At 40.4% G+C, this 26382-nt stretch overlaps 1 protein-coding gene across 9 annotated transcripts in view; it reads left to right on the top strand.

The window, feature by feature from the left end:
* LOC132401931 (inaD-like protein) overlaps nucleotides 1–26382 on the top strand; it is a 299063-nt gene that overhangs the window by 259775 nt on the left and 12906 nt on the right. For 7 of the 9 annotated variants that reach the window (XM_059984281.1, XM_059984284.1, XM_059984283.1 and 4 more), the window contains 4 exons: nucleotides 2226–2263; nucleotides 9365–9487; nucleotides 21389–21493; nucleotides 26111–26214. In XM_059984281.1, coding sequence (XP_059840264.1) covers nucleotides 2226–2263; nucleotides 9365–9487; nucleotides 21389–21493; nucleotides 26111–26214 — 370 coding nt within the window. The other 2 variants (XM_059984288.1, XM_059984289.1) reach the window with 2 other exon arrangements.

Below are 26382 nucleotides of genomic sequence, written 5' to 3'. Positions count from 1 at the left end.
CAAGTCAAAGTCCTGACCTTAATCCTGTAGAAATGTTGTGAGGGCCTGAAGCAAGCAAGTCATGCAAGGAAGCCTACCAACATCCCAGAGTTGAAGCAGGTTTGTTAGGAATGGCCTAAAGTTACTCCAAGCCACTGTTTAGGACTGATCAACAGTTACCAGAACCATTTGGTGGAAGTTATTGCTGTACAAGGGGGTCACGCCAGTTACTCATACTTTTTCCAACAAACACATGTAACAATGGATCATTTTCCTCAATAAATAAATGAACAAGTATAATGTTTTTTGTGTTATTATTTTAATTGGGTTCTCTTTATCTAGGTTTAAGACTTACGTGAAGATCTGAACACATTTGTGGTCCTATTTTACAGACATAGAGAAAATTCTACAGGGTTTGTGAATTTTCTAGCACCACCGTATGCAATCAATTATTTTGTGTTTAATAAATGCAGACCAATTTATAGAAATTTGTTTTCACTTTGACACAAAGAGTATTTTTTGTTGATCAGTGTCAAAAACACCTAATTAAATCCACTGTGATTAAGTGTTGTAAAATAATAAAACATGAAAACCCATGGAGGGGTGAATACTTTATATTGACATTGTATTTAGACAGATACATAAACAGATAGAGAATAGAGAAATACAACCCTACAGGCAGATGTGATTAGATTGGCATCCTGGTCTATGTTCCTCTTTGATGTTCCCTCAGGTGATGCCTTTTGAAAGAGTACAACATGAAATAATTACTGATGTGGTAACCTTAACATAACTAGCCAGTTCAAATCAAAGTATGAAAAGTGTTTTTGCAGAAATTATTTAATCTGATACTGAGAGCTAAAGGCTGCAGAATGCCCAGATGGAAGACCAAGTGTTGTTAATCAAATATAGCTTGGGCTTCACTAGAACTGTGCTGATGAGCACAGACACCACACAGAGTAGAGTTTGTATTTCTTCCTTTTGCCTTGCGGGTTTCCTCTGGATGCTCCAGTTTGCTCTCACTTTCCAAAAATTTATGGGTTGGTTGGCCAGTAGGCCACTGTGAATTGCTGTGTGGTAGTTTGAGGAGTTGATGAGAATGTGGGGAGTATAAAATGGGTTTGGTGTAAATATGGATGCTTGATGTTCAGTGTAGAATCAGTGGACCAAAAGGCAACTTTCCCTTTTTTGATCAGCGGTTTACAAGCTGTTAAAATTTTCAAATTAAAATATGGTTACTATTGTCAATAAAACACTCAATTCTTGGGGGGCCCATCATTCATGAAAATCCCCACTGTGCCCATAGAAACAAGTGCTCCCTCTCCAAGGGCACCCAGCACAGACATAACCCCAGAAGAGAGACAGACGGTCAGCTTGGTCACTTTCTGAGACCAACAGTTCAGAGTTGGAGTGAGAGAAAATTAATATGACATCTCTCTGGAACTGCAGGCACTCCCTGTGACTAAATGTAAAATAGTCACTGATCTACATGTCTTTTCCAGTGCAAAGGAAGCCACATTGTGAGCAAACTACACAATATAATTTTCTTCATTAGATGTGGCAGGACCTCAAAATTTTGATTTGACCTGCTGTTTGTGGGTTTGCTTAGCTTTACATATTGCATGCTGATTTTACTGTTTAGCTTGCACATGTTGCAACTTCAGCAGAAGATTCCTCATGTTTGGAATTGGTATGCCCTTCTGAACTGCTTATTGAACCAATGTAATCTAACAGAGCTTAACATAAACATTCTTTTCATATCTGTACTGTTAAACTTTAACTACTGCCCTTTAAAGTGGGGATATGCTTAACCCATGCAGTAAGATGCAACGAAGAAAGGCGATTGCAATGACCTGGTGACACGATTATCAAATTATTGAAGACCAGATGTCAGAAAAGTCCCAGATTCAATTCACATCCTCATTGATATACTTAACCAATTAATAGTAATAAACCTACTATAACTGTCATTGGTGTAAGTACTGGATTCATATCTCAATATTGAAATGTGATTAGATTTAATTATTCTCCACTTTGCAGTAACCAACTTATAAGTATTATTATTTGCAAAAAGGTCATATGATTCTGTTATGTCAAAAATGTTGCATGCAATATTGCAACAAAACCCTTTGTACTTTTACATAACTTCTCTCAATCTTAAAATAATTAACTTAAAGTCCAAGTTATCAATGGAACATGGCTAAGGCAGTCTAATAATGAGTCTTGTTTCAACTTGAATCTTTTAGGTTCAGATACAGGTCTGAGAACTGTGGAAATAACAAGGGTAAGTAAAATGTACTGTATATAGTTCTAATGGAGAACAGGGCTGTACTTTGGGTCTAAAGCTAGGCAGGAGATGGAAATGTTGTTCAGAGAACGTTGGAAATAGTATCCATAATTATACAAATTTAAAATTAGTAATGGAAAAGGATAAGTTTGGTGCTCAAGTTAAGGTACTGAATTGGGGGAAGACTGATTTCAGTTCCATAAAAGAGGACCTGGTGATAGTAGTCTGGGAGCAGATGCCCAAAACATCGTCTGTAATTTTTCCATAGATGCTGCCTGGCCTGCTGAGTTCCTCCAGCAATTTTGTGTGTGCTTCTTGGATTTCCAGCATCTGCAGATTTTGTCTTGTTTGGGAGCAGCTGCTTGTAGGTAGGATTATATCTGACTTATAGCAACACACGCAAAATGCTGGAGGAACTCAGCAGGCCAGGCAGCATCTCTAGAAAAGAGTAAACAGTCGACATTTTGGGCCAAGACCCTAACATATAGGAGTCTTTGAAAGAAAGTTAGGACCAACATGTTCCAGTAAGGGTGAAAGGCAAACATGGCAAAATTAAGGAACATAATGACCAAGGAAAATAAAGGCAGCATATGACGATAGAGGCAACTGGAATAAACTGAGTCCGTTGAAGAATCTAGAGTATGTAGGAGAGAACTTCAGAAAGAAAGAAAGAAATTAGGAAGCAAAAAGGGACATAATAAATCCTTAGTAGATGCAACTAAAGAAAGTCCTAAAACACACTATATATATTTATACACATAGTAGTGTAATGTAGTGGTACAATAGAGTGACCTGGTTCAATTTTGCCACAGTCTGTAAGGAGTCTGTACCTTCTCCTTGTGGCTGAGCACTCCAGCTTCCTTGGTAATTGGACAGCACGGTCTCGTTGGGGTGGAAGGGCTTGCTACAAAGCTGTATCTCAAAATAAATAAATAATGAATCAATCGATTTTGGAGCCCTCAGAGGAATGCATTAAGTTTTCATTAGCTGAGGGCATGAAATGGGGAAAAGCAGATGATTTAAAGGTGGATGTGCTGGTAACTCCTGCGCTTCTTTCCACTGCTAAGCTAATCCTTGTCTGTTACTATATTACTCAGTTCAAATCTGCCAAGGCTTTTTCTAATCTTTCAGGTACCATTTCTAATGAAATTTATCATATCCCCTCTGGCAAAATGCTGACTTTCAATATTGTTTTCATTTTGCGCTCATTTTTTCCCCATTGCTGGAGTAATTGATAGTTGTGGTGAAAGGTCCACGTTTAAATTAGAGATATGGTTTTAAGAATCAGTTTTTTGAGTACTGGGTATTTAGGGATAGCCATAATAGAAGGAAAGCAGGGAAAAACAAAAATAAAAGGTGCAGACAAGTGCCATCGCTTCCAACACACAAGAAATTAGAACTGGGAGGACTGTGTCAGAACTTAAACTGCTATTTTTAGCTTCACTTTTGTCACCTGTAAAACTCAGTAATGTGTGTCATCCTGAAAACTAGGTCAGCAGGCAATAGTGAAAGAGAAATCTGATAAGTTTGTATAAAGTACAAAGGTAATAATGTGACAATGACACATATTTCTTACCAGATTCAATTGGTTTTGAAATCAATGAAACTAGAAAAGATAATGTTAAGTCATATTTGGTGAAAAAGTAGAGTTATTGTCCTCACTCATTATTCGTGGATATGCAAAGATCACCTAATGTAAAGGTAAATTTTCGCTTTTAATTAGGAACAGATAATCCAAAGAAGTCTGTGATACAGATATTTTAGAGCTTTCATGGGGAAGCCAAATAAAGATGGGTTGGAGAAAGAAATGGAGGATAAATGTTGTGGGGTAGGGGTGGGAAGAATGTATGAACTCAGCCTTTGACTGGGCCGCAATACAGACCCTTTGGCCCACAAAGCTGTGCCGAACTCTTGAGTTTCAATTACAGAATAAGTCACAGATGAGTTTTGTGCTGTTTTAAATCCCAGCATTTGAACAGTGTAACACACACAGAATGCTGTAGGTAGCATCTATGCAAAAGAATACAGTCAATGCTTTGGGGCGAGACCTTTCGTCAATACTGAAATGTCGACTCTGCTGTTTTCCATAGATGCCACCTGGCCTGTTGAGTTCCTCCAGCATTTTGTGTGTATTGCTTTGATTTCCAGCATCTGCAGATTTTCTCTTGCTTGTGATTTGAACAGTGTAAATCAGTTTATGAAGTAACACACAAGAAAATCATTAAGAACTGGTAGACTGGTCTGGAATGTTACATTGCAAGGGATATCGGGAAATCTAGCTAACTAGATTCATAATTGACAGGGAATGAGGGTGGAAGGTTGTTTCTTGGCATGAAGGCCTATGACTAGTGTTGTGCCTGAGGGATCAGTGTGACTTGGGAATACACAAGATATGGTTAATAAGTTTCTGGATAATACGAAAATGGGTGTTAGCATAGGCAATGAAGAAAGTTATGAAAAATTCCAGAGGTATCTTGATCAACTGGTTAAGTGGGCCATGGATTGGCAAATGGCATTTAATCCACTTAAGTGCAAGGTGTTGCATTTTGGAAAGTCAAACTTGTACAGAGAATCGTCAGGCTCTGAGGAGTGTAGTGGAACAGAACGACCTTGGAGTACATATACATAAGTTGCTGAAAGTGGCATCGTAGACGGACAGTGCGGTGAGGGTGAGATGTACATGACAAGGGTGAGGCTGCATTTGGAGTATTGTGTATGCTTTGGTCACCCTTTGATAGGAAGGATGTCATTAAACTAGAAAGAGTACAAAGAGAATTAAAGAGAATGTTGTCAGAATTTGAGCGACTGAATTATAGAGAGAGGTTGGACAGAATAGGGCTTTATTCCATGAAATGTAGGAGGCTAAGGGGTACACTTATAGAGATATATAAAATCATGAGTGGTATGCAGGTAGATAGGGTTAATGCATTCAGGCTTTTCCCTGGGAAAAGATAGCCAAAAACTGGAGGACATAGGTTTAAGATGGTGGGGGGGGGGGGGGGGTAGTATTTAAAAGTAACTTGTCAAGCAACTTTACCAGCTCTTTGTTCACGTAAATAAGTAGCGACTTTTTATCAATTTAACTGATAATTTTTATTTGTGAATCACATGCCCCTTTTTTTACACATGAACCCCAAAAACAGGGAAAATTATAAAGCATGAAAAACTAAAAATGAAAAACAGAAATGTCAGCATTTCAAAGGTATTCATCTCCCTTTGCTTAGTAGTTAGTTGAACCACCCCTTACAGCTGTTACAGCCAGCAGTGCTTTTGGATTCAGGTAAGTCTCTATTAGCCTCGCAAAATGTGATGGAGCAAGATTTGCCCATTCCTCCTTGCAAAATTTCTCAAACTGTGCCAGATTAGTTGTGGAGCGGTGTGGCCTCCGTCAGTCGTGGTCGACCATGGGTACTGTGCTTCTGGTAGTCACTGGTTTGTCAAGCAGCGTCGCCTGTGGCTATTGAGGCTGATCCTGGAATGATAGGCTGTGCCACAGTTGCTGCATGTGTAGGGTGGCACTGGTGGTCAGCAATCTTGAGATTGTGATGGAGAGATATGATTGGTTTAAGGCCAGGACTCTGACTGGGCTGCTCAAGGACATCAGTTTTCTTCATTTGAAGCCACTCCATCGTTGCTCTGGCTGTGTGCTTTGGGTTGATGTCCTGCTGGATGACAAATTTCCTCCCTAGTTTAAGCTTTCTGGTGGGGGCTAACAAGTTTTCATCCAGAATCTCTCTGTACTTAGCAGTACTCATCTTCCCATCAATCCTGACCAGATTTCTAGTCCCTGCTGCAGAAAAGTATCCCCATAGCATGATGCTACCTCCACCATACTTTGGTGTTATGGGGCTGATGCACAGTTTTAGATTTACATCGCAGGTGCCACTTGTTGAGGCCAAAATGTTCCATTTCAGTCTCAACCGACCACAAGACTTCCTTCCAAATCTTTACAGTATATTCTAAGTGATGCTTTGCAATGTCTTTATGGGCAAGGATATTTTTTTTTATCCAGGGCTTCTTCCTTTCCACTCTTCCATAAAGACCTTAAAGATTGTGGAGCCATGAACTTCATCTCCTATTACACCCACTGGCTTCTGTGGCTCACTCAGAGCGACTGTTGATCTTACACTAGCCTCTCTTACGAGTGCCATTCTTCTCTGGCAACTAAGTTTAGAGAGGCAGCCTGACCTAGGCTGTAGTTTCATATTTTTCCCACTTTTTCATGATGGATTGTACTGAGCTCTGAGGTACGTCCAGTTCCTTTGAGATGTCTTGTACCCTTATACAGATGTGTGCTTCTGAATTATCATTTCCCTGACTTGCCGTGAGTTCTCTTCTGTCTTCATTTTGCTTTGGTCTGTTGAAAATCAACCATACTGGTGGACCTAACAGAGAGGGGGTATTTATTCAGATGATACTCAAATTTTCTACATCAACAAGTGTGCCTGAGGTAAGTTAGCATAGTAATTACAAAGGGGATGAATACTTCTTCAGCCTCACAATTTTGATTTTTAAGTTTTAGTAAATCGTTACTGGATTTGGAGTTTTTCTTTTAATTTGACATGATGCACAATGTTTTGCAGATCAAAAAAAAATTCTACAATATATTCTGAATTTAGAAAATGAGACAGTAAAATGTGAAAGTAGTTGTGGGGGCCGAATGTTTTTTCAAGGTACTATATATTGAAATAGCTGCCAGAGAAAGTAATTGAGGCAGGTACAATAATTACATTTAAGTAAGTACATGGACAGCCAAAGTTTAGAGGAATACAGGCCAAATACTAAATGGGAGTGTTTGGTTGAAAAGTACTAGATTAGTGGACACCTTGGTTGACATGGATTACCTGCATCGATGGTCCTGTTTCTGTGCTGTGATACTTTATAACTGGGAAAAAGATTTAGGTATTTGTTGCTCAGTCATTTAGCCATGGGTTTGTTGCAGCAACGTTCAGCAGAATCCTAGATCTAAACCATCAGGCCTTTACTTGCTTGTCTTTGTGTAGTGTGCCTTTGTGGAACATATGATGGTAGGTGTCAAGTACAAGGGATTGATCAATGAATTGACGTCAGAATCTCAGTAGCAGTTTATACTGGAATCAGGATATGATTAGAATCTCACTAAAGGAGCAAGAAGTTTGAGGGGTGGGGGGGGGGGTTCAATTCATGGCCAACATCAGGAGACCATTCAGGAACTTGGCAGGCAATGTGTGGGGCAAAATTCTTGGATAGAGAGAGCAGCAGTGTCAGATGCTGGTGTTCTGTAAATATTACATGTAATTGGGAAGGCCAATGCTGTACTGTGCTTTACAAAATGATTTGCGAATTGGTCGCCACTGAGATTACATCTGGTTTATTGTGTTTATGTCTGGTATTCCTACATAAGGAAGATGTACTCATGTAAAAGGGGTGCACTAAAGAGTTTTATGGGGAGAAGTAGACTGGATCTACACACTGATGGGTTTGGCAGTGAAATGATTTTATGGGAAAGTCTTAAGAGAATTAAGAATTTAGGTATAGAGATGTTTTCCCTGGTGAGTCATCTGGGAATGTCATAGTCCAAGCATAAGGGGTCATTAATTCAGGAACAAGTTAAGAAGAAGTACAAAAATCAGGGAATCTTTGGAATTCTCCATCCATGGGGTATGCAGCTGAGTATATAAAAATAAATGTAGGTGTCAAATAGCCTTACACCTACATTTATTTTTATATACTCAGCTGTAATGACTAGGAACCTGAAGTGTGTAAATAACAACATATTTCCCCTGCATCCCTCCGCATAGTAGGGGAATTAAAGATTATGGGGAAAAGGCAGGTAGGTGGAAATGAGTCCATGGCCAGATCAGCCATGATCTTATTGAATGGCAGAGCAGGCTCGATGGGCCAGATGGCCTACTCCTGCTCCTATTCTTAAGTTCTTATCTGAATGGGCTTCCTGACTCAACTAAGACCCACTTTAGGCAGCGGTGCTATAAAGACAACAATTGCACTTACGAGCAGGGTGATCCAGTATTTTGGACAACCTTTCAGCTCAGAAATTGTGTTTCATGTAGAATGTAGAACAGACCCTTTGGCCCAAGATGCCTGTGCTGACCAGGATGTCAATTTTAATCCCATCTGTCTGCACATGGTCTATATTCCTCAATCTCCTGCCTGTTCACATTGCTGCCTAAATGCCTGTTCACTATTACAATAATATTTGCTTCTACTACTTACCCTGGCAGAACTTTCTAGGTACTTAACGCTCACTGTGTTTTAAAAAAATTGCTTCACAAACTCCTTTAGATTGTTCCCCACCTACCTTAAATCTGTGCCCTTTAGTAATGACATTTCCTCTCTAGGAAAAGAAGATCGACTAGATATTGGATAGGACATTGGCCCTATCTATTCCTCTTATAACTTAATATACTTTTATTAGCCTCCAACACTATAGAGTAAACAGTCCAAGTTTGTTCAAACTACTGACAGCAAGTTCTGTCTAAACCAGGTAACATCCTGATGAACCTCTTTTGCATTCTCTCCAAAGCCTCCACCTCCTTACTGTAATGCAATGATCAGAACTTTAGCGGCCTATCTACTTATGTTGCCACTTTCAGGGTCATATATAGACCTGCATCCTTTGATCTATACTCTGTACTGCAAAAAAAAAGCTATACACACACACACACACACACACACACACACACACACACACACACTCTTTCTGGACAATTCCTTTTCATGTTATGTGACCCTTATGCCATTGTTCCTCCGACAGTGTAAATAATTTTTTGAAGCAAATCCCACAAAACTGTAAGGCAATCATAATGAACCTAAGCAAAATAGTACAGATAGTAACTAGCATTGTGCAGTTAATTTAAAGAACTGCAGGCAGGATTAGTTTTGAATTACTCTGTAGGGCTCCACTGCTGTGGGCGAACACAGTACTTACACTTGACCCTGTATGTGATGGGACCACCTGCAAATAAATGTTGATGTGAACAATCTTTTAGACAGGTTGCAGGAACTAATGCATATAGTAAAGTAAGGACTGTTCATTATTGCTGCTATTCAAATATGCTTTTAGATCAGTTACTAACAGGAGTATTGTTTTTATGACAGGGAGCAAATGATGCACTTGGAATTAGCATAGCTGGTGGTAAAGGAAGCCCTTTAGGTGATGTTCCTATCTTCATTGCCATGATCCAAGCCAGTGGAGTGGCTGCTCGCACACACAAGTTAAAGGTAGGAGCGACAAAGTAATATGACTTGTTAATAATCTGCATCAGTTGTTACAATATAATATTCATTCTATATGCTAAATATTTTCAATATATAAATTATTCATTCTGTTTATACATTTAGAGATTTAGACCATAAGATGTAGGAGCGGAGTTAGTCCGTTAGTCCATCGCATCTGCTCAGCCATTTCATCACGGCTGGTCCAATTTTCCTCTCAGCCCCAGTCTCCTGCTTTCTCCCTTTATCCTTCATGCCCTGACCAATCAAGAATCTATCAACTTCTGTCTTAAAGTCCATAAAGACTTGGACTCCAGAGCTGCTAGTGGCAAAGAATTCCACAGATTCACCACTCTGGCTGAAGAAATTCCTCCTTATCTCAGTTCGAAAAGGACATCCCCTCTATTCTAAGGCTGTGTGCTCTGGTCTTAGACTCTCCCATCATAGGAAACACCTTCTCCTCATCCACTCTATCAAGACCTTTCACCATTCAATAGGTTTCAATGAAGTCACCCCTCTTTCATATGAATTCTAGTGAATACAGGCCCAGAGCCATCAAATGCTTTTCACATGACAAGCTGTTCAATCCTGGCATCATTTTTGTGAACCTCCTTTGAATCCTCTCCAGTTTCAGCACATCCTTTCTCAGATAATGGGCTCAAACCTGCTCATACGACTCCAAGGGAGGCCTAACCAGTGTTTTATAAAGTTTCAACATTACATCCTTTTATATTCTAGTCCTCTTGAAATGAATGCTAACATTGCATTTGCCTTCCTCGCCACAGACTCAACCTGCAACTTAACCTTTAGAGAATCCTGCACAGGAATTCCCAAGTCCCTTTGCACCTCAGTTTTTTGTATTTTCTCTCCACTTAAAAAGTAGTCAACCCTTTCATTTCTTCTGCAAAAGTGCATGACTATACACTTCCTAGCTCTGTTTTCCATCTCTCATTTCTTTGCCCATTATCCTAAGCTGTTGAAATCCTTCTGTAGCCTCTCCACTTTCTCAAAAATACCTGCCCTCCACCTATCTTCATATTCCTACCTGAATGACTTCCACCCAGTTGCACTCACCCCCATCATTGCAAAGTGCTTTGAGAGACCGGTTCTACCACATCTGAAACCCTGTCTGTCCACTACCCTGGACCCCCATCAATTTGCCTATCGCACCCACCTGGACAGCCCCAACTCTTACGTCAGAATGCTGTTCATTGACTTTAGTTCGGCATTCAATACTGTGACCCCTTCCAAGCTGATCGCCAAACTTCGCTAGCTTGGTATCAGCTCATTCCTCTTCAATTGGACCTTGGACTTACTGACTAACAAACCCCAATCTGATAAGTTAGACAACCTCTCCTCCTCCACTCTCACCCTGAACACAGGCGTGCCTCAAAGCTGCGTGCTGAACCCTCTCCTGTACTCCCTTTTCACCTATGACTACATTCCTGTACATGGTTCTAACTCCATAATCAAGTTCCCAGACGACACCACGGTGGTTGGCCTGATCAGAGGGGATGACGAGATGGCCTACAGGGATGAAGTCCAGCACCTGGCCTCGTGGTGTGCCGACAACAACCTAGCCTTTAACACCCAGAAGACCAAGGAGATCATTGTGGACTTCAGCCGGGCTAGGAGCCACACTCACGTCCTCATCTACATCAATGGAACTGTAGTGGAGCATGTATCGAGCTTCAAATTCCTTGGTGTCCACATTTCCAAGGATTTCACCTGGTGCTGGAACTCCTCCATCCTGATCAAAAAGGTGCAATAGTGCCTTTATTTCTTGCGGAACATCAAGAAAGCTCACTTCTGTCCCACAGGACTTTTACTGCTGTACCATTGAGAGCATACTCACCAACTGCATTTCAGTGTGGTATGGCAATTGTCCTGTATCGGACTGCAAAGTGCTCCAGTGTGTGGTGAAATCTGCCCAGCAGATCATTGGCACCCAATTGCCCACCATTGAGAACATCTACTATAAACACTGCCTGGGCAGGGCGAAAAGCATTATCAAGAATGCATCTCACCCTAACCATACTCTCCACCCATCCGTTAGGCGCTACAGGAGCCTTTGTTCCCGCACCAACAAGCACAGGAAGAGCTTCTTCCCTGAGGCTGTGACCCTACTGAAACTCGCATCACAGCGCTAAGCAGAATTGCACCCATATTGTACTGTCTCAGTACTTTTATATTTGTATGCTGTAGAACTTACTTTTTTTTTCAGTTATTTTGTAAATAACACTATTCTTTGCATTTTTGGTTAGATGCTAACTACATTTCATTTGGGTTTGTATCTGTACTTGGCACAATGACAATAAAGTTGAATCTAATCTAATCTAATCATCTGCAAACTTTGCAACAAGGCCATAAATTCTAACATCAAAATCATTGACATATAACAGAAGAAGAATTGATCCCAACATAGGCTCCTGTGGAACACCACTAGTCACTGACAGCCAGCCAGAAAAAGCTCCCTTTAGTCCCACTCTTTGCCTTCCGCCAATCGGCCACTGCATTATCCATACTAGAATCTTCCCTTGATACCATGGGCTCACAGCTTGTTAAGCAGCCTCATGTGTGGCACCTCGTCAAAGGCCTTCTGAAAATCCAAGTAAGTAGCATCAAGCAATTCTCCTTTCTCTATCCTGCTTGTTTTTTATTCATAGAATTCCAACAGATTTGTCAGGTAAGACTTTCCCTTGAGAAAACCATGCTGACTACAGCCTACTTTATCATGTGCCTCCAAGTATTCTGAGACTTCACCCTTAATATTTGTCTCCAAAAACTTTTCATCTACTGAGGTCAGTCTAACTGCCTATACTTTCCTTCCTTCTGCTTCTTCCTCTTCTTGCAGAGTGACATTTGCAATTTTCCAGTCTTCTAGAGCCATTCCAGAATCTATTGAAAGGTCATTACTAATGCCTCCACAATCTCTTCAGTTACCTCTTTCGAAACCCTGGGGTGTACAGCATCTGATCTATCTTCAGACCTTTCAGGTTCCTAAGAACCTTCTGTATAGTTATAGTAACTTTGCACTCTTCATGCCCCTGACACCTGGAACTTCCTACGTACTACTAGTGTCTTCCACAGTGAAGACTGATGCAAAATTCTTATTCAGTTCATCCACTATTTCCTTGTTCCCCATTACTACCTGTCCAGCATCATTTTCCAGCAGTCTGATATTCACTCTCACCTCTCTTTTACACTTTATGTATCTAAAGGAACTTTTGGTATGCTTTTTAATATTATTGGCTAGCTTACTTTTGTGTCCCATCTTTACCTTCTTAATGACCTTTTAGTTGCTTTCTGTTGGTTTTCAAAAGCTTCCCAATGCTCTAACTTCGCACTCATTTTTGCTCTATTATATGCCCTCTCTTTGGCTTTTATGTTGGCTTTGACTTCTTTTGTTAGCCACGATTGAGTCATCTTTCCTTCAGAATATTTGTTCCTCTGGGACAGGGGTCAGCAACATTTACCACTGAAAGAGCCAATATGGACCCATTTCCCACAGAAAAGAAAACACTGGGAGCCACAAAACCCGTTTGACATTTAAAATGAAATAACACTGCATACAACGTTTTTTTTTGCCTTTATACTATGTATAAACAAACTATAATGTGTTGCATTTATGAAATTGATGAACTCCTGCAGAGAAAACGAAATTACATTTCTGCATGCAACAAAAACATTTTGAACTCCGAAAAAAAGAAGACGTTGGGTTGAAGGTTACTCCATAGTTAGCCTACCTTGGATCGAAGAATTAAAAGAAAGCGTGCACTGGCAGGTGTCAGGCATTGGCAGTGGTGATGTATATTAATAGCGATAAAAAACACGTTGTAGCGGTGTGCTACACGCAGCGCTAAAATAAAGACACTGCAGTCAAAGGTAACTTTATTCGAACTAAACAGCCTTGCTTTAAAGCCTCCCTCAACCCGTCCCCGTGGGCACGGATGCTCCAGAAAACACGTACTCACAAACCCCCGTAGGCTATCTCCCTTAGCCGGAATGGTGGCTAATTGTGAGCGGGTTCGGATGTGCCAGGAAATGGGGTCCCCACAACGTTTTTAGATTGTACAAGATCACCATAATCTTCAAATTTCGAATTACATTTCAAAAACTAACAAACCACGGGGAGCCGCAGCACAGAGACGAAAGAGACGCATGCGGCTCCGGAGCCGCGGGTTGCCGACCCCTGCTCTGGGATGTATATATCTTGTGCTTTCCAAATTGCTTCCAGAAATTCCAGCCATTGCTGCTCTGCTGTCATCCCTGCTGGTGTTCTTTTCCAGTCAGTTCTGGCCAACTTCTCTCTCATGCCTCTGTAATTCCCTTTATTCCACTGTAATACTGATAAATCAGACACTAGTTTCACCTTATCAAATTTCAGGGTGAATTCGATCACATTATGATCACACTCCCCTAAAGGTTCTTTTGCCTTAACCTCTCTAATCAATTCTGATTCAGTTCTAATGTAATTCTAATGTGCGGGCTAAATGTTTTAACACAACCAACTACAAGTATAATAATGAGAAAGCGTTAATTACCCCAAGTGTATCATGTCAAAGGTTTTTCAAATATATTTAGTTCTCAATTAAATAAGCACAAACAACATTTAAAACAAACTTTTTTTATTCTAAAGTATTTAAATCAGGGAAGACTTATGGAAAGGTGCCTGGTAAGCTCATTTTGAAAGAAAGAAGGCAAATCTCCTTGTAATATTTTGCAATTTTCTTTTGATTTTCCCATCTTAAATAAAAGTAATTTCACTATTCTTATGCTTGCTGCCTTTGTCTCCATGTCCTTACATAAGTGCTTTCTAAAGAAAAAGAATGCAACCAGTTGCTTTTGTTAAGCACAATGTGCCATGACCGTGGTATATTTGATCAGAACACAACTGACTCTAGTTTTCAGATTCTGCGTTAGTTGCATTTCAAGAACTCAGCTTCTAACTAGGCGAATCATATATCCCAGTCCAGAATAAACACAAGGGATTCTGTAGATGCTGGAAATCCAGAGCAACCTGCACAAAATGCTAGAGGAACTCAGCAGGTCAGACAGCATTCCTTCCACCTTCCTTTTCTCCTATGGTTCACTCTCCCCTCTGATCAGATTCCTTCTTCTCCAACCCTTTACCTTATCCACCAATCACCTCCCAGGTTCTTACCTCACCCCCTCCCCACCTGGCTTCACCAATCACCTTCTAGTTTGTACTCCTTTCCCTCCCCCCACCTTCACAATCTGGCATCTTTTCCCTTTCTTTCCAGTCCTGATGAAGGCTGTCTGTCTAACTCGTCGCCTACTTATTCATTCTCTTGACTGCTAACTTGCTGAGTTCCTCCTACATTTTGTGTGTATTTTCCAGCCTAGAATATCTCCAACGCCCCAAAAAGTTCTCAATATTTCCAATTATAAGCAAGCAACTGGCAGATAATCTCTCTCCAAAATTGTTAATTGCTATCTTCAAAATTCAAAGTTCAAAATAAATTTCTTGTACATATATGTCAACATATGGATGGCATCCGTTAGTCTCGTGAGATCATGGATCTGTGCCTGGAAAGTCTTGCTTCAGTCTCTCTAAGGCACAGGCCTGGGCAAGGTTGTATGGAAGACCAGCAGTTGCCCATGCAGCAAGTCTCCCCTCTCCATGCCACCAATGTTATCCAAGGGAAGGGCAAGGGCCGATACAGCTTGGCACCAGTGACATCGCAGGAGTTGCCAGAACAAGGTTGAAGACAACGTCGGACTGCCTTAGGGACTCCAGCTCCAGATTTGTCCTCAGGGTTTACTCCCGAAGCCTTTCCCATGAGTGAGTATGGCCTCAAGGCAGTGGAGGTGTGAAATCAGTTTTCCCTCTCTTAGATGGACTGCCTTCTCAGGCTGATGAGCTCCATCTACCCAAAGCACTGGTTTTAAGGTGCCAGGATCTGCCTTCACCTCTTCTCCTGTCAGAAACAGTTCTGCTGGGTTTAGGGTCTAAGCCACATGAGAAGGCCACGAGTTGGATTTGGTTGTCAGAGGCTATTTAAGGTGCATGCTCTGAGAAGCACTTTTAGGTAGTGGGAGCTTGTCCCCACTACCACTCCTCGGCTTGACAACCTTGGACAACATATACAGCCTGAGATTTGTTATCTTCCTGGCATACTCAATAATTCAAATAACCATAATGGAATCAATGGAAGACCACATCCAACAAGACGGACAACCAGTGTAAAAGACAACAAGCTGTGCAAATACAAAAGAAAAAATTATAATAATAATAACAGGTAAAGCAATAAATATCGAGAGCATGAGATGAAGAGTACTTAAAAGTGAGTTTCCATACTATAGGTTGTGGGGATGTTTCAGTGATGGGGGCAAGTGAGGTTGAGTAAGGTTATGAAGTTATACCCTCTGATTCAAAAGCCTGATGGTTGAGTGCTGAATTATGTTCCTCAACTTGTTAGTGTGACTCCTAAGGCTCCTATACCTCCTTCCTCATGGCAGCAGCGAGAGGAGACCATGACCTGCGTGGTAGGGGCCCCTGGTGATGGATGTTCCTGTGACAACGCTCCATGTAGATGTGCTCAGTGGTGGGGAGGGCTTTATCCATGATGGGCTGGGTTGTGTACACTGTTTTTTCTTAGGATTTTCCATTCACGAGCATTGATATTTACATGCCAGGTTTGTATTTAGCCATTCCCCCACACATCTATAGAAGTTTGCTTAAGTTTTAGATGTCATGCTGAATCTTTGCAAACTTCTAAGGAAATAGAGGAACTGCGGTACTCACTTCATAATTGCACTTACACGCTGGGCCCAGGACAGGGCCTCTGAAATGATAACACTGAGATTTTAAAGTTGCTGACCCTCTCCACTTCTGAACCCCAAATAGGACTGGCTCGTGGACCTCTGGCTTCCCCCTGAAGTCAATAATCATCTTTGTCTTGCTGACATTGGCTAAGAGGTGGTTGTTGTGGTGCCACTCCGCCAGATTATCAACCCCCCCCCTTCTATATGCTGGCTTGTCACTATCTTTGATTTGGCCAATGACAGTGGTGACATCTGCAGACTTAAATCTGACATTGGAGCTGTGCTTAACCACACAGTCATGAGTGTAAATCGAGTAGATCAGAGGGCTAAGCACGCAGTCTTACAGTGATGGAGATTGTGAAGGAGATGCAGTTGCCAATCAAAACTGATGGCATTTGCAACTGAGGAAATCAAGGATCCAATTGCACAAGGAGGTATTCAGACCTAGGTCTTGAAGCTTATTGATTAGTTTTGTGGAGATGATGGCATTGAATGCCGAGCTGTAGTTGTTAAAGAGCATCCTGATGCATGCATTTTGCTGTCCAGATATTCCAAGACTGAGTGAAGAGCCAATGAAGTAGCATCTGATGTGGACCTGTTGCGTCTGTGGGCAAATTTGAGGAGGTCAAAGTCACTCCTCATAGAGGAGTTGATATGTTTCATCACAAACTTCTGAAAATACTTCATCATTGTGGATGCACATGCTACTGGACGCTAGTCATTGAAGCAAGTTAACATGTTCTCCTTTGGCACTGGTATAAGTAAAGTCTGCTTGACGCAGGTGGGTACTTCAAACTACTAAAGCGAGAGATTAAAGATGTCAATGAACACACCAGCCTGCTGATCAGCACTGGACTTTAGTACTCAGCCAGCTCACCCATCTGGGCCAGATGCTTTCTGTATGTTCACCCCCGATGGATACTTTGACATCAGCCTCAGATACTGAAGTTACACAGCTATCGGTGGCTGTGAGAGTTTGTGATGGTTCCTCCATATTTTGATAATCAAGGTGAGCAGAGAAGGCATTAAGCTCATCTGGAAGTGAAGCCCTGTTGTCACCTAAGTTTGATTTAATTTTGTAAGAAGTGATAACATTCAAGCCCTGTCGCAGCTGCCATGCATTCTTCATTTATTCAAGTTTTCTTCCAAATCTCTTTATCTGTGCTTTGAATGGTGCCTCATTTCTTTCTCTGAATAAAGTTGTTCACATTTGTCTTATATTTATGATTTCCTCCATTATACCTTTCCTATTCTTTCCACTTTGATCACATCTTTCCACATTGCTGCTGAAATCTAACTATCATCTTGTGTGCTTAGTTAAACTTCTTTCAGTATATAGTAAACCCATGGATGTAATAAAGGACCAAAAATAAATAGCTCATATAATAATCTCACCAGGCTGATAAATGTTTGCATTGTGGACCACATTCAAAATCAAGTATTAAGTCATATTACTGACTAAACACGCTGTAAGGTTTCACTGCTAATGTAATGGCTTCTCTGTAATGTTCCACTACTAAGGTAATGGTTCTTCTGTAGCAGAAATGTTTGTGCTATGACTAGAGATAACAGGGCACGTTAGACCATGAGTGGGATGTTGTTCTTTCTTGTGGGTTTGGGAGCCGGGAATTTGCGGTCTTTTGCCAGGGAGAGATGAGGAGAGAGTTGGTAGACCACTGGACCGGGTGGACTTGGAGCGAGGGTCCAAAGGTCAGTGATGATCGGAGGAGGTCGATGGTCCTTATCAGTGATCTCCAAAGTTGCGCATAGACTGTTTCATGAGAATGGGCCATTTTTCTCTTTTTTTGTTTTCTTTACTAACCATATAGTCAAATTAAGAATTATAAAGCTCAATCGTTTGATCGCATATTGTGTACTGTTTGTTATTTTGTGGTACTGATTTGTAACAGAGGGCACACATCGCGCAGCATCCACCCAAACAAGTTATCTTAAGTTTGGCTGGGCTGGGGGGCGGGGGGGTGCTATCATCCCTTATATTAAGCCGCTAGCCAAAGCGAGAGTTACAATTGTGGGGACTACATTCGGGGTTAATTCTGTTGGATGTTATGTGATTATCCTGAGTGGGGTAGGTATTCATACTCCGGATGAATTGTTAATTCACCTGTTAAGTACTGTTAAAGTTGTGATTGTGGGCGGAGGTTTGATGAAATGGTGGGCATAGCTCTTGTTTTAATGCAGTCCAACGCTGACTTAGCAATAGCTGGGGGCAGAGATTTCAAAGACAGGGTACGATTGTTTCTAAGGAGTGAGGGGAAGAGTGGTCATACTTGGAATGTCTAATTAGTTCCTGTCCCCCGGTGAAGTGAGAGTTCTGAGTTAGTATCCGCCCTTACCACTTTGGCAAATAAATAGAAAAATCAGGTTCAAAGTTCCAGCTGTGGTAGGCTCTGCCTGTTCTCTGGATGAATGCCCACTCTGACAGGGGAAGAGGAGTATGAGGCTGGGTAGCCTCCAACCTGATGGCATGAACATTGACTTTTCTAACTTCCGTTAATGCCCTCCTCCCCTTCTTACCCCATCTCTGTCGTATTTAGTTGTTTGCCTGTTCTCCATCTCCCTCTGGTGCTCCCCTCCCCCGTTCTTTCTTCTGAGGCCTCCTGTCCCATGATCCTTTCCCTTCTCCAGCTCTGTATCACTTTTGCCAATCACCTTTCCAGCTCTTAGTTTCATCCTACCCCAACCGGTCTTCTCCTATCATTTCGCATTTCCCCCTCCCCCCACTCACTACTTTCAAATCTTTTACTGTCTTTCTTTTCAGTTAGTCCTGATGAAGGGTCTCAGCTTGAAACGTCGGCAGTGCTTCTCCTTATAGATGCTGCCTGGCCTGCTGTGTTCCACCAGCATTTTGTGTGTGTTGTTGGAGGAGTATGAGGCTTGGGCAGAGTGAACCTCTCAGTTGTTAGATGACTGGCAGTGCTCTGATGATATAAAGTGACAGAGATTGGTTGAAAGATTGAATGGGCAGGCAGGCCTCTGACATGGTAAGAGCTGAGAGATTAAAGTATCCCATAGCGACAGCTGTCAATCACATGCAAGCACTGGACAATGCTTTTGGCCTGACAGGGAGCCCCATGGAACTTGTGGTGGGGTTTCAGAACAGGCATCAAGAAAGGATGGAGAAGCTTTCTGCTTTTATTTTTCAGCTAGAGAGACAGCTAAAATGCTTGCAGCACAGAGGGGTCATTCAGGCTGCTGAGGTGGATCAGTTAAGAATGAACCAGATAGCCAGGGGTACCCAGTCCCATGACCTGATTGCTTGGGGTCTCCAACAGTTTTGTAAGATGCACCCTCCCCTCCATCTTTTGATGAGCTGATCAGAGAGGTACAGGAAGAGGAGAACACATTGGAGGTGTGGGAAGGCTCCGTCAGCAGGGTACAGTCCCCAGTAGAGTCTGAACCTGAAGAGTTAGGTGAGGGGGTGCAGAGGTCTCACAGAATTAGGAGACCACCGGATAAGCTGGCCTACTTAGCTCCAAGGGAGCAGAGTGTGACCCCTACCGTTTTGGGGCACTATGTCACTGCCTTGTGCAGCTGGATTGGACTTTGTGTTTGGCAGGAAGGGTTGGTGAATTATCTCAACGTCATGAGGACATGACTAAGTTTGGTGGGCAGAGAGTGTAACACACTGTAAGGTTTCACTGCTAATGTAGTGGCTTCTCTGTAATGTTCCACTGCTAAGGTAATGGTTTCTCTGTAGCAGAAATGTTTGGGTTATGACTAGAGATAACAGGGCATGTTAGCCAATGAGTGGATTGTTGTTCTTTCTTGTGTGTCTGCGAGCTGGGAATTCGCGGTCTTTTGCCAGGGAGCGATGAGGAGAAAAGACGCGAATGGAGAGAGTTGGTAGACTGCCAGATAGAGTGGACTTGGAGCAAAGGTCTGAAGGTCAGCCACGATCGGAGGAGTTCGATGGTGGACAAACGGCCTTATCAGTGAGCTCCAATGTTGTGCATTAGACTGTTTCATGAGAATGGGCCCTTTTTCTTGTTTTCTTTACTAACCATATAGTCAAATTAAGAATTACAAAGCTCAATTGTTTGATTGCATATTGTGTACTCTTTGTTATTTCATGGTACTGAATTGTAACAGGGGGTACATCGTGCAGCATCCACCCAAACAAGATATCTTAAGTTTGGCTGGGCTGGAGGGCTATCATCCCCTATATTAAGCCGTTAGCCAAAGCGAGAGTTACACTTAGTTAACTCTTTTAACTATATTTTATGTAAAATAAAAACTTACTACATCCAACCCAATGTTTCTTTTCAATAACAGATGTATTATTATTCACCACTTAATTGATGTTCTTTTATGCACTGTCCCAGTTATTGTAATTATTCATCCTTGTTTAAGAGCTTTGAAACAAGTAAGTTTGCAACAGCTTTCTGGATAAAGAATTATGTGTGAGCTAGTTTATCCTGAAAGGTTCCATTGACCTTTAACTTTTGTGGATATTTTCCAGCATCTATGCCAAATACCATCTGTAGCAAAACAGGTTTGCAAATGACCTATCCTCAGATGCCTTCAGTGTTATGCTAAAATTTTGCAAAGAGGTGTCAAAGGATGATTCTTGTTCTTCTCTCCCATTCTAAGATGAAATGCCTGGCAACAGCTCAGTGCCCACTGATTGAATTAGGGAATGTTCTACCTTCAATTGAAATGGCAGCTGAGTAAAATGTGCCATTAAATTTTATGGACTTGTTTTTCATTATATTGTCTAAACTGATTATTGTGAAACCAAACAAGGAGCACAAACAGAGATTTCAAAGACAAGCCTAAGTCCTTTTTAAATTTCAAGTCTCACATCTTTCAATCTTGTAATTTAAGGATGATGGTCTTAGAACTGTTCCCTCAAAGCATACATATACAGTAAATATGAAACTTTGGAAGTCCAGTTTGTGAAATTTTAGGTTTGCTCTGCTTCAGTGGTTGCATGACATGCACACATCTATTTCCAAATGTGTAAAGCCATTTGCAGGAAATAATTACAGTAAAACTCCAAGAAATTGGTATTTTAATCAAAATAACTAATCCAGATCTGTGAATGTTAATTTCCCATTTGAAATTAATTTCCTTGCAAATTTCTTTTTTTGATATTAGGTTGGGGATCGGATTGTCAGCATTAATGGGCAGCCCCTGGATGAACTGTCTCATGCAGAAGCAGTTAATCTATTGAAGAATGCCTACGGAAGCATTATCCTTCAGGTACTGAAATAATGGCAGCAACGGCTGCATGCAGTAGATAACACCCATTCAAAAGCCGCAGCAGAGTATTGCTGGCAAACATTAGCACGTCAAACAGGGATAACGATTCCAGTCTGTGTGAATCACAGAGGATTTGGCAATGTTTAGATCTGTGGTATCTAGATATTTCAGTGCCACCCATGTAACAGCTCTAATGATCATGTGCCTACTTATGTGAATTATAACAAGTGTAACCAATAAGTGGACAATAATGCTTATTGCCCTTAAGATTCATATTTCTTGCTTTCCTACGAAGTCTTACACTTTGAATCAGCTTAATAGCCACTGATTTCTCAATTGAAGCACAAAGCTAATAAATATTGTTTTATAAGTGCTACAGTGTTTTAAACTGTAATAGTAAATTAGAAGAATGAAATATTTCATTTGGAATTTCAGTAAACAAAGGTATTGAAGATTTTATGCCCTTAGTATTCCTTTATTAAAGTTGTTTTGATAACGGCCAAACGACCAGCCTATTATTTATTTCATTCTCAAGTTTCAACTCTATTAGGTACAATTGTATATTCTCTGTATCAGAATAAACATATGCCGGGCTCAGTTTTATAGCTTTTGTCATAAATTAATGATACTGTTGATTGAACATTTTCCTGGTGCTATTTTGTATTGAAAACAATAACAAAAGTAATTAAGAGTTTCTACTAACATAAACAAATTATGCTGTGACTTAAATATTACATTCTTTGTATCTTAATAGTAGAATTGATGCCAAGTAAAGCAAAAAATATGGGAAGTGCCTTTGAATGAGTGTCATCTGAACCATGCGAGTGGTTTCACATATGAGAATATCTGTTCCTTACCTAAAAGAAATTAACCTTTCTCTAAGCAGTCAGTTTCCTTTTAACACAGTTCAATGGCTTCTGGAATCCTCCAGAGTCACATCTTACAGAACGTTGATTATGTATTAATTTTAAAATTGAGTGGCAGTATCAAATTACTTGAGAAGCATTATACATTCACTCACTATTCTGACACATGTGAAAGACAATTTGCAAGTTGACAACAGTGACTGATTTCATTGGACTTTCATTGACCAGAGTCCAATTTTAAGATCAACTAACTGACTGCTACTAACAGAGATATAATCACTACCTTGTTATGTATGCTTACTTCTGTGCTTTACCTTCACAGTGTTTAGATACAGTTCCCACATCTATGGTGTCATTGTGCACGAGTTGCTGATCTCCATATCAAGGAGATGTCAACTCTATTTAGAATACATGCTGACATATTAGCACATTGTTGGTATATTCATTTTTCACATAGCTTGTTAGCTATTGAGATTCATATTAATCAGGATATATGAAGAGCAGAGAAGTTGCCTCGGACCTTCATATATTCAGCAGCTGAACCCATAAGCTGCTTCAGTGAGAGAAACAGATACAAGTCTTCGATGACTATATCTTCTATTTTTATGGACTATGGTTCTCTCCAGTGCACATGAGTAATAGGTCCATTCCTCCTATTTACCAGCCAGAAATACCTAGTTTTCCCAGGCATCACAATCCATCAGCTTCTGTGTGGCTGCATCTCCGTGCTTGATTTGGCTGGATTTCTCACACTGCAGGACTGCATTTTGCTATACATATGTAAATTGGTACATGTGACCCATATTTCCTAGCTTCAGATCTGTGTGCCTGTCTCATGTTGCTGTAAACTTGGACTGAGTTCAAATTTATATGACTTAAAATTGCTTAATGAAGAAGGGAGAAAAACAGTGAGAAAAAGATGTAATTTGCATATTACTTGGTGAAGAAAGAGCCTCATAATATCAAACTGTTACCATAAGATTACAAGAACAATGCTGCAGAATTTAATGTTTCCACAGGTCTTTTGAGCAAAGCTACAGTTTTACATTTTGCAGAACTTTAATCAAGAGTGCTTAAGCAGCATTTAATTTTTTTTACAATTGTTCTAATGTGTATGTATTGCACAGATAATCCACAGTAGCTTGTCATTAGTAAACAACATGTATTTGCTATCAGCTTTTTGGCCATATTCTAACCAGAAGGTCAGATAATTGCATTCATTCATGCAAAAGACAAGGATGTTGGTTGATTATCTGCCTGTCTTCAATAGAATGTGAAGAGTTTAAAAATGCTATTTGTTAACTAAAGATTAGGGTCTCTCGGGAGTAATTACCACCTTCTAACCCTGTGTCTGTAGGCTTGCTTGCTTTTTGCACGATTTAATCTGTTTGTATAGCAGGTGTAGTAATGAGATAAGGAAAGGCTGAGGGTGTTTGTTGATGTTGTGTACAAACCACAGCAGATCTGTTAATAGGGACTTTTTCACCCATTGGGATGCATTTTTTACCCTTTACATAACATTATTTTTTCTAGAGAAATGTTTTGTTTTTTTCGATATTGTATTATGCAGCTGGTTTCTTTGGCTAAATATTTTTAAATGAACTAAAGAAGTCAAATAATGATTTTAATATATTTTAAATAAAGCAAATAACAATTTTCTCTGTTATCCCTTTTGGGTTTATTTGATTCTATTACACCATCAGATTTCTTAATATTTCATATTTTACATGCTTAATTTTAGATTTTAATAAAAAAAATAGACAAAATAAACTATGGATCCCATGAAAGCAAGCAATAACAACAATCAATTTTGAAAGACCAATGCCACTACTCTTTACTATAATCTGCTCTGACTCACTCAAACTAGAAAAGATAAAATGTTCATGTTTCATTCAAATCCCACAACTTGCCTCCTGCCAGAATGTCCACCTTAGAAACATAGAAAATCTACAGCACAATACAGGCCCTTCGGCCCACAAAGCTGTGCCAAGCAAGTCCTTACCTTAGAAATTACCTAGGGTTTCCCATAGCCGTCTATTTTTCTGAGCTCCGTGTATCTATCCAAGAGTCTCTCAACTGACCCTATCGTATCCGCCTCCAGCACCATTGCTGGCAGCCTATTCAATGCACTCACCATTCTGTGTGTAAAAAAACTTATCCCTGACACCTCCTCTGTACCTACTTCCAAGCACCTTAAAACTGTGTGCTCTCTCGTGCTAGCTATTTCAGCCCTGGGAAAAAGCCTCTGACTATCCACATGATAAATGCCTCTCATCATCTTATACACCTCTATCAGCTCACCTCTCATCCTCTGTCGCTCCAAGGAAAAACCTATTCTCATAAGGCATGCTCCTCAAATCCAGGAAATATCTTTGTAAATCTCCTCTGCACCCTTTCTATGGTTTCCACATCCTTTCTAAAGTGAGGTGACCAGAACTGAGCACAGTACTCTAAGTGGGGTCTGACCAGGATCCTGTATAGCTGCAACATTACCCCTTGGCTCCTAAACTCAATCCCATGATTGATGAAGGCCAATGCACCATATACCTTCTTAACAACAGAGTCAACCTGCATAGCAGCTTTGAGTGTCCTATGGACTCGGACCCCAAGATCCCTCTGATCCTCCAACTTAGTCCCCGCCACATTTTTGCCAGTGGACACCAGCACTGCCTGAATATGTCATTGTTAACCATTAGTTGCATGCACCTCCACACATTCAGATCCATCAAAGGTAAGGGTGGGGTGAACTGAAAGTGGTAGCTTTGGTCTTCTCTATATTCAGGTTGAGTACATTTTAAATTATTCACAAATTGGAAGTTAAGCAACATGAAAGCCATTGTGGAAATACAAAATAACCATGGAAAGCCTACTGTTAGACATTGTCAGCATACAGATGGAAGGAGAGCTTCTGCCTGGAAATAACTTCAGGAAGAAGAAGTTCCATATATCTGATTAATGGAAGGGAGTAGATGTGACATTGTCAACTGTTTTGAAAACTGATAAGAGATTGTGGTCAACAATAAGTTTTAAAATTCCATGATCAAAGAAGATATCGTTTTTTGAAAAACCCAGAAAATGGATCTTTAACTACCCTAATTTCCTTTTAGAATGGTGATACTTTTACTTCCTATCTGCTTTCCTCCCTTGCTGACATTTCCTGGGTCTTATCTACACTGTCATTCTTCAGTTCAGCTGTACAGTTTCGGAAAGAAATATCAGACTATATGTCTCATTTGAGGTAATGTTGGGTTGCAGTCATTCTTATGAGATCCTGCTTATTCTCGCCAGTGATTCTTGGGGCTGTTATTGAGCACATAAAATTATTCAAAGAGAAACAAGGCCCTTGGCTTCCTAAGCCAATATTCTCCTTTCAAGCAGTCAAAAACATACTTCAATTGACACTACCAAAAGCCGATTAAATTATTACTTATCTCATATTCCGCATGAATTTGTGTGAGTCCTATAAGTCAATATTATTTCAAATCAGTAATTATATTTTTGAGGACTGTTTTAAGGAGATCATAATTTCAATGTATCTAAACAAGTGAATTGTAGTCCTTTGTGTCCAGTAAGCATTTGCTTTCTGAAAGTTAAAGGTAGCTACCACTGGAGTTGCATTGGGCCATTTTAACCGATAGCATTTTGTCTGTAGTAATTGGTGCTGCTGGCAACTCATCTTTCTGTTCATTAATCTTATTCTATATTCTATTTTTAGATAATAGCGGCCTCTTTTTTTTTGCATTTTCTTCAGGTTATAGCTGACACGAATATTACTGCTATTGCAAGTCAGCTTCAAAACATGACAACTAACTTCAACGTGAGTTCACCATCTGACATTCTAGTGGAAGATCCAGAGTAAGTATAAAGTAAATTGTTTTGAACACTAAGCATGTGAGATATTTTGAGCTAAGAAATGCATATTTTTCATGCACAAAAGTGTTGTCTTTTGTCTTATTGTACTAAAATATTATTTCATTAAAAATGTATACCATACAGTCTGGCATGAAGAAGGGAACATTATTC

This window comes from Hypanus sabinus, chromosome 11 (genome assembly GCF_030144855.1).
Source record: "Hypanus sabinus isolate sHypSab1 chromosome 11, sHypSab1.hap1, whole genome shotgun sequence".
NCBI classification, from domain to species: Eukaryota; Metazoa; Chordata; class Chondrichthyes; order Myliobatiformes; family Dasyatidae; genus Hypanus; species Hypanus sabinus.
Note: the sequence above shows the minus strand (reverse complement) of the source record. Positions and strands in the feature narration are given on the sequence as shown.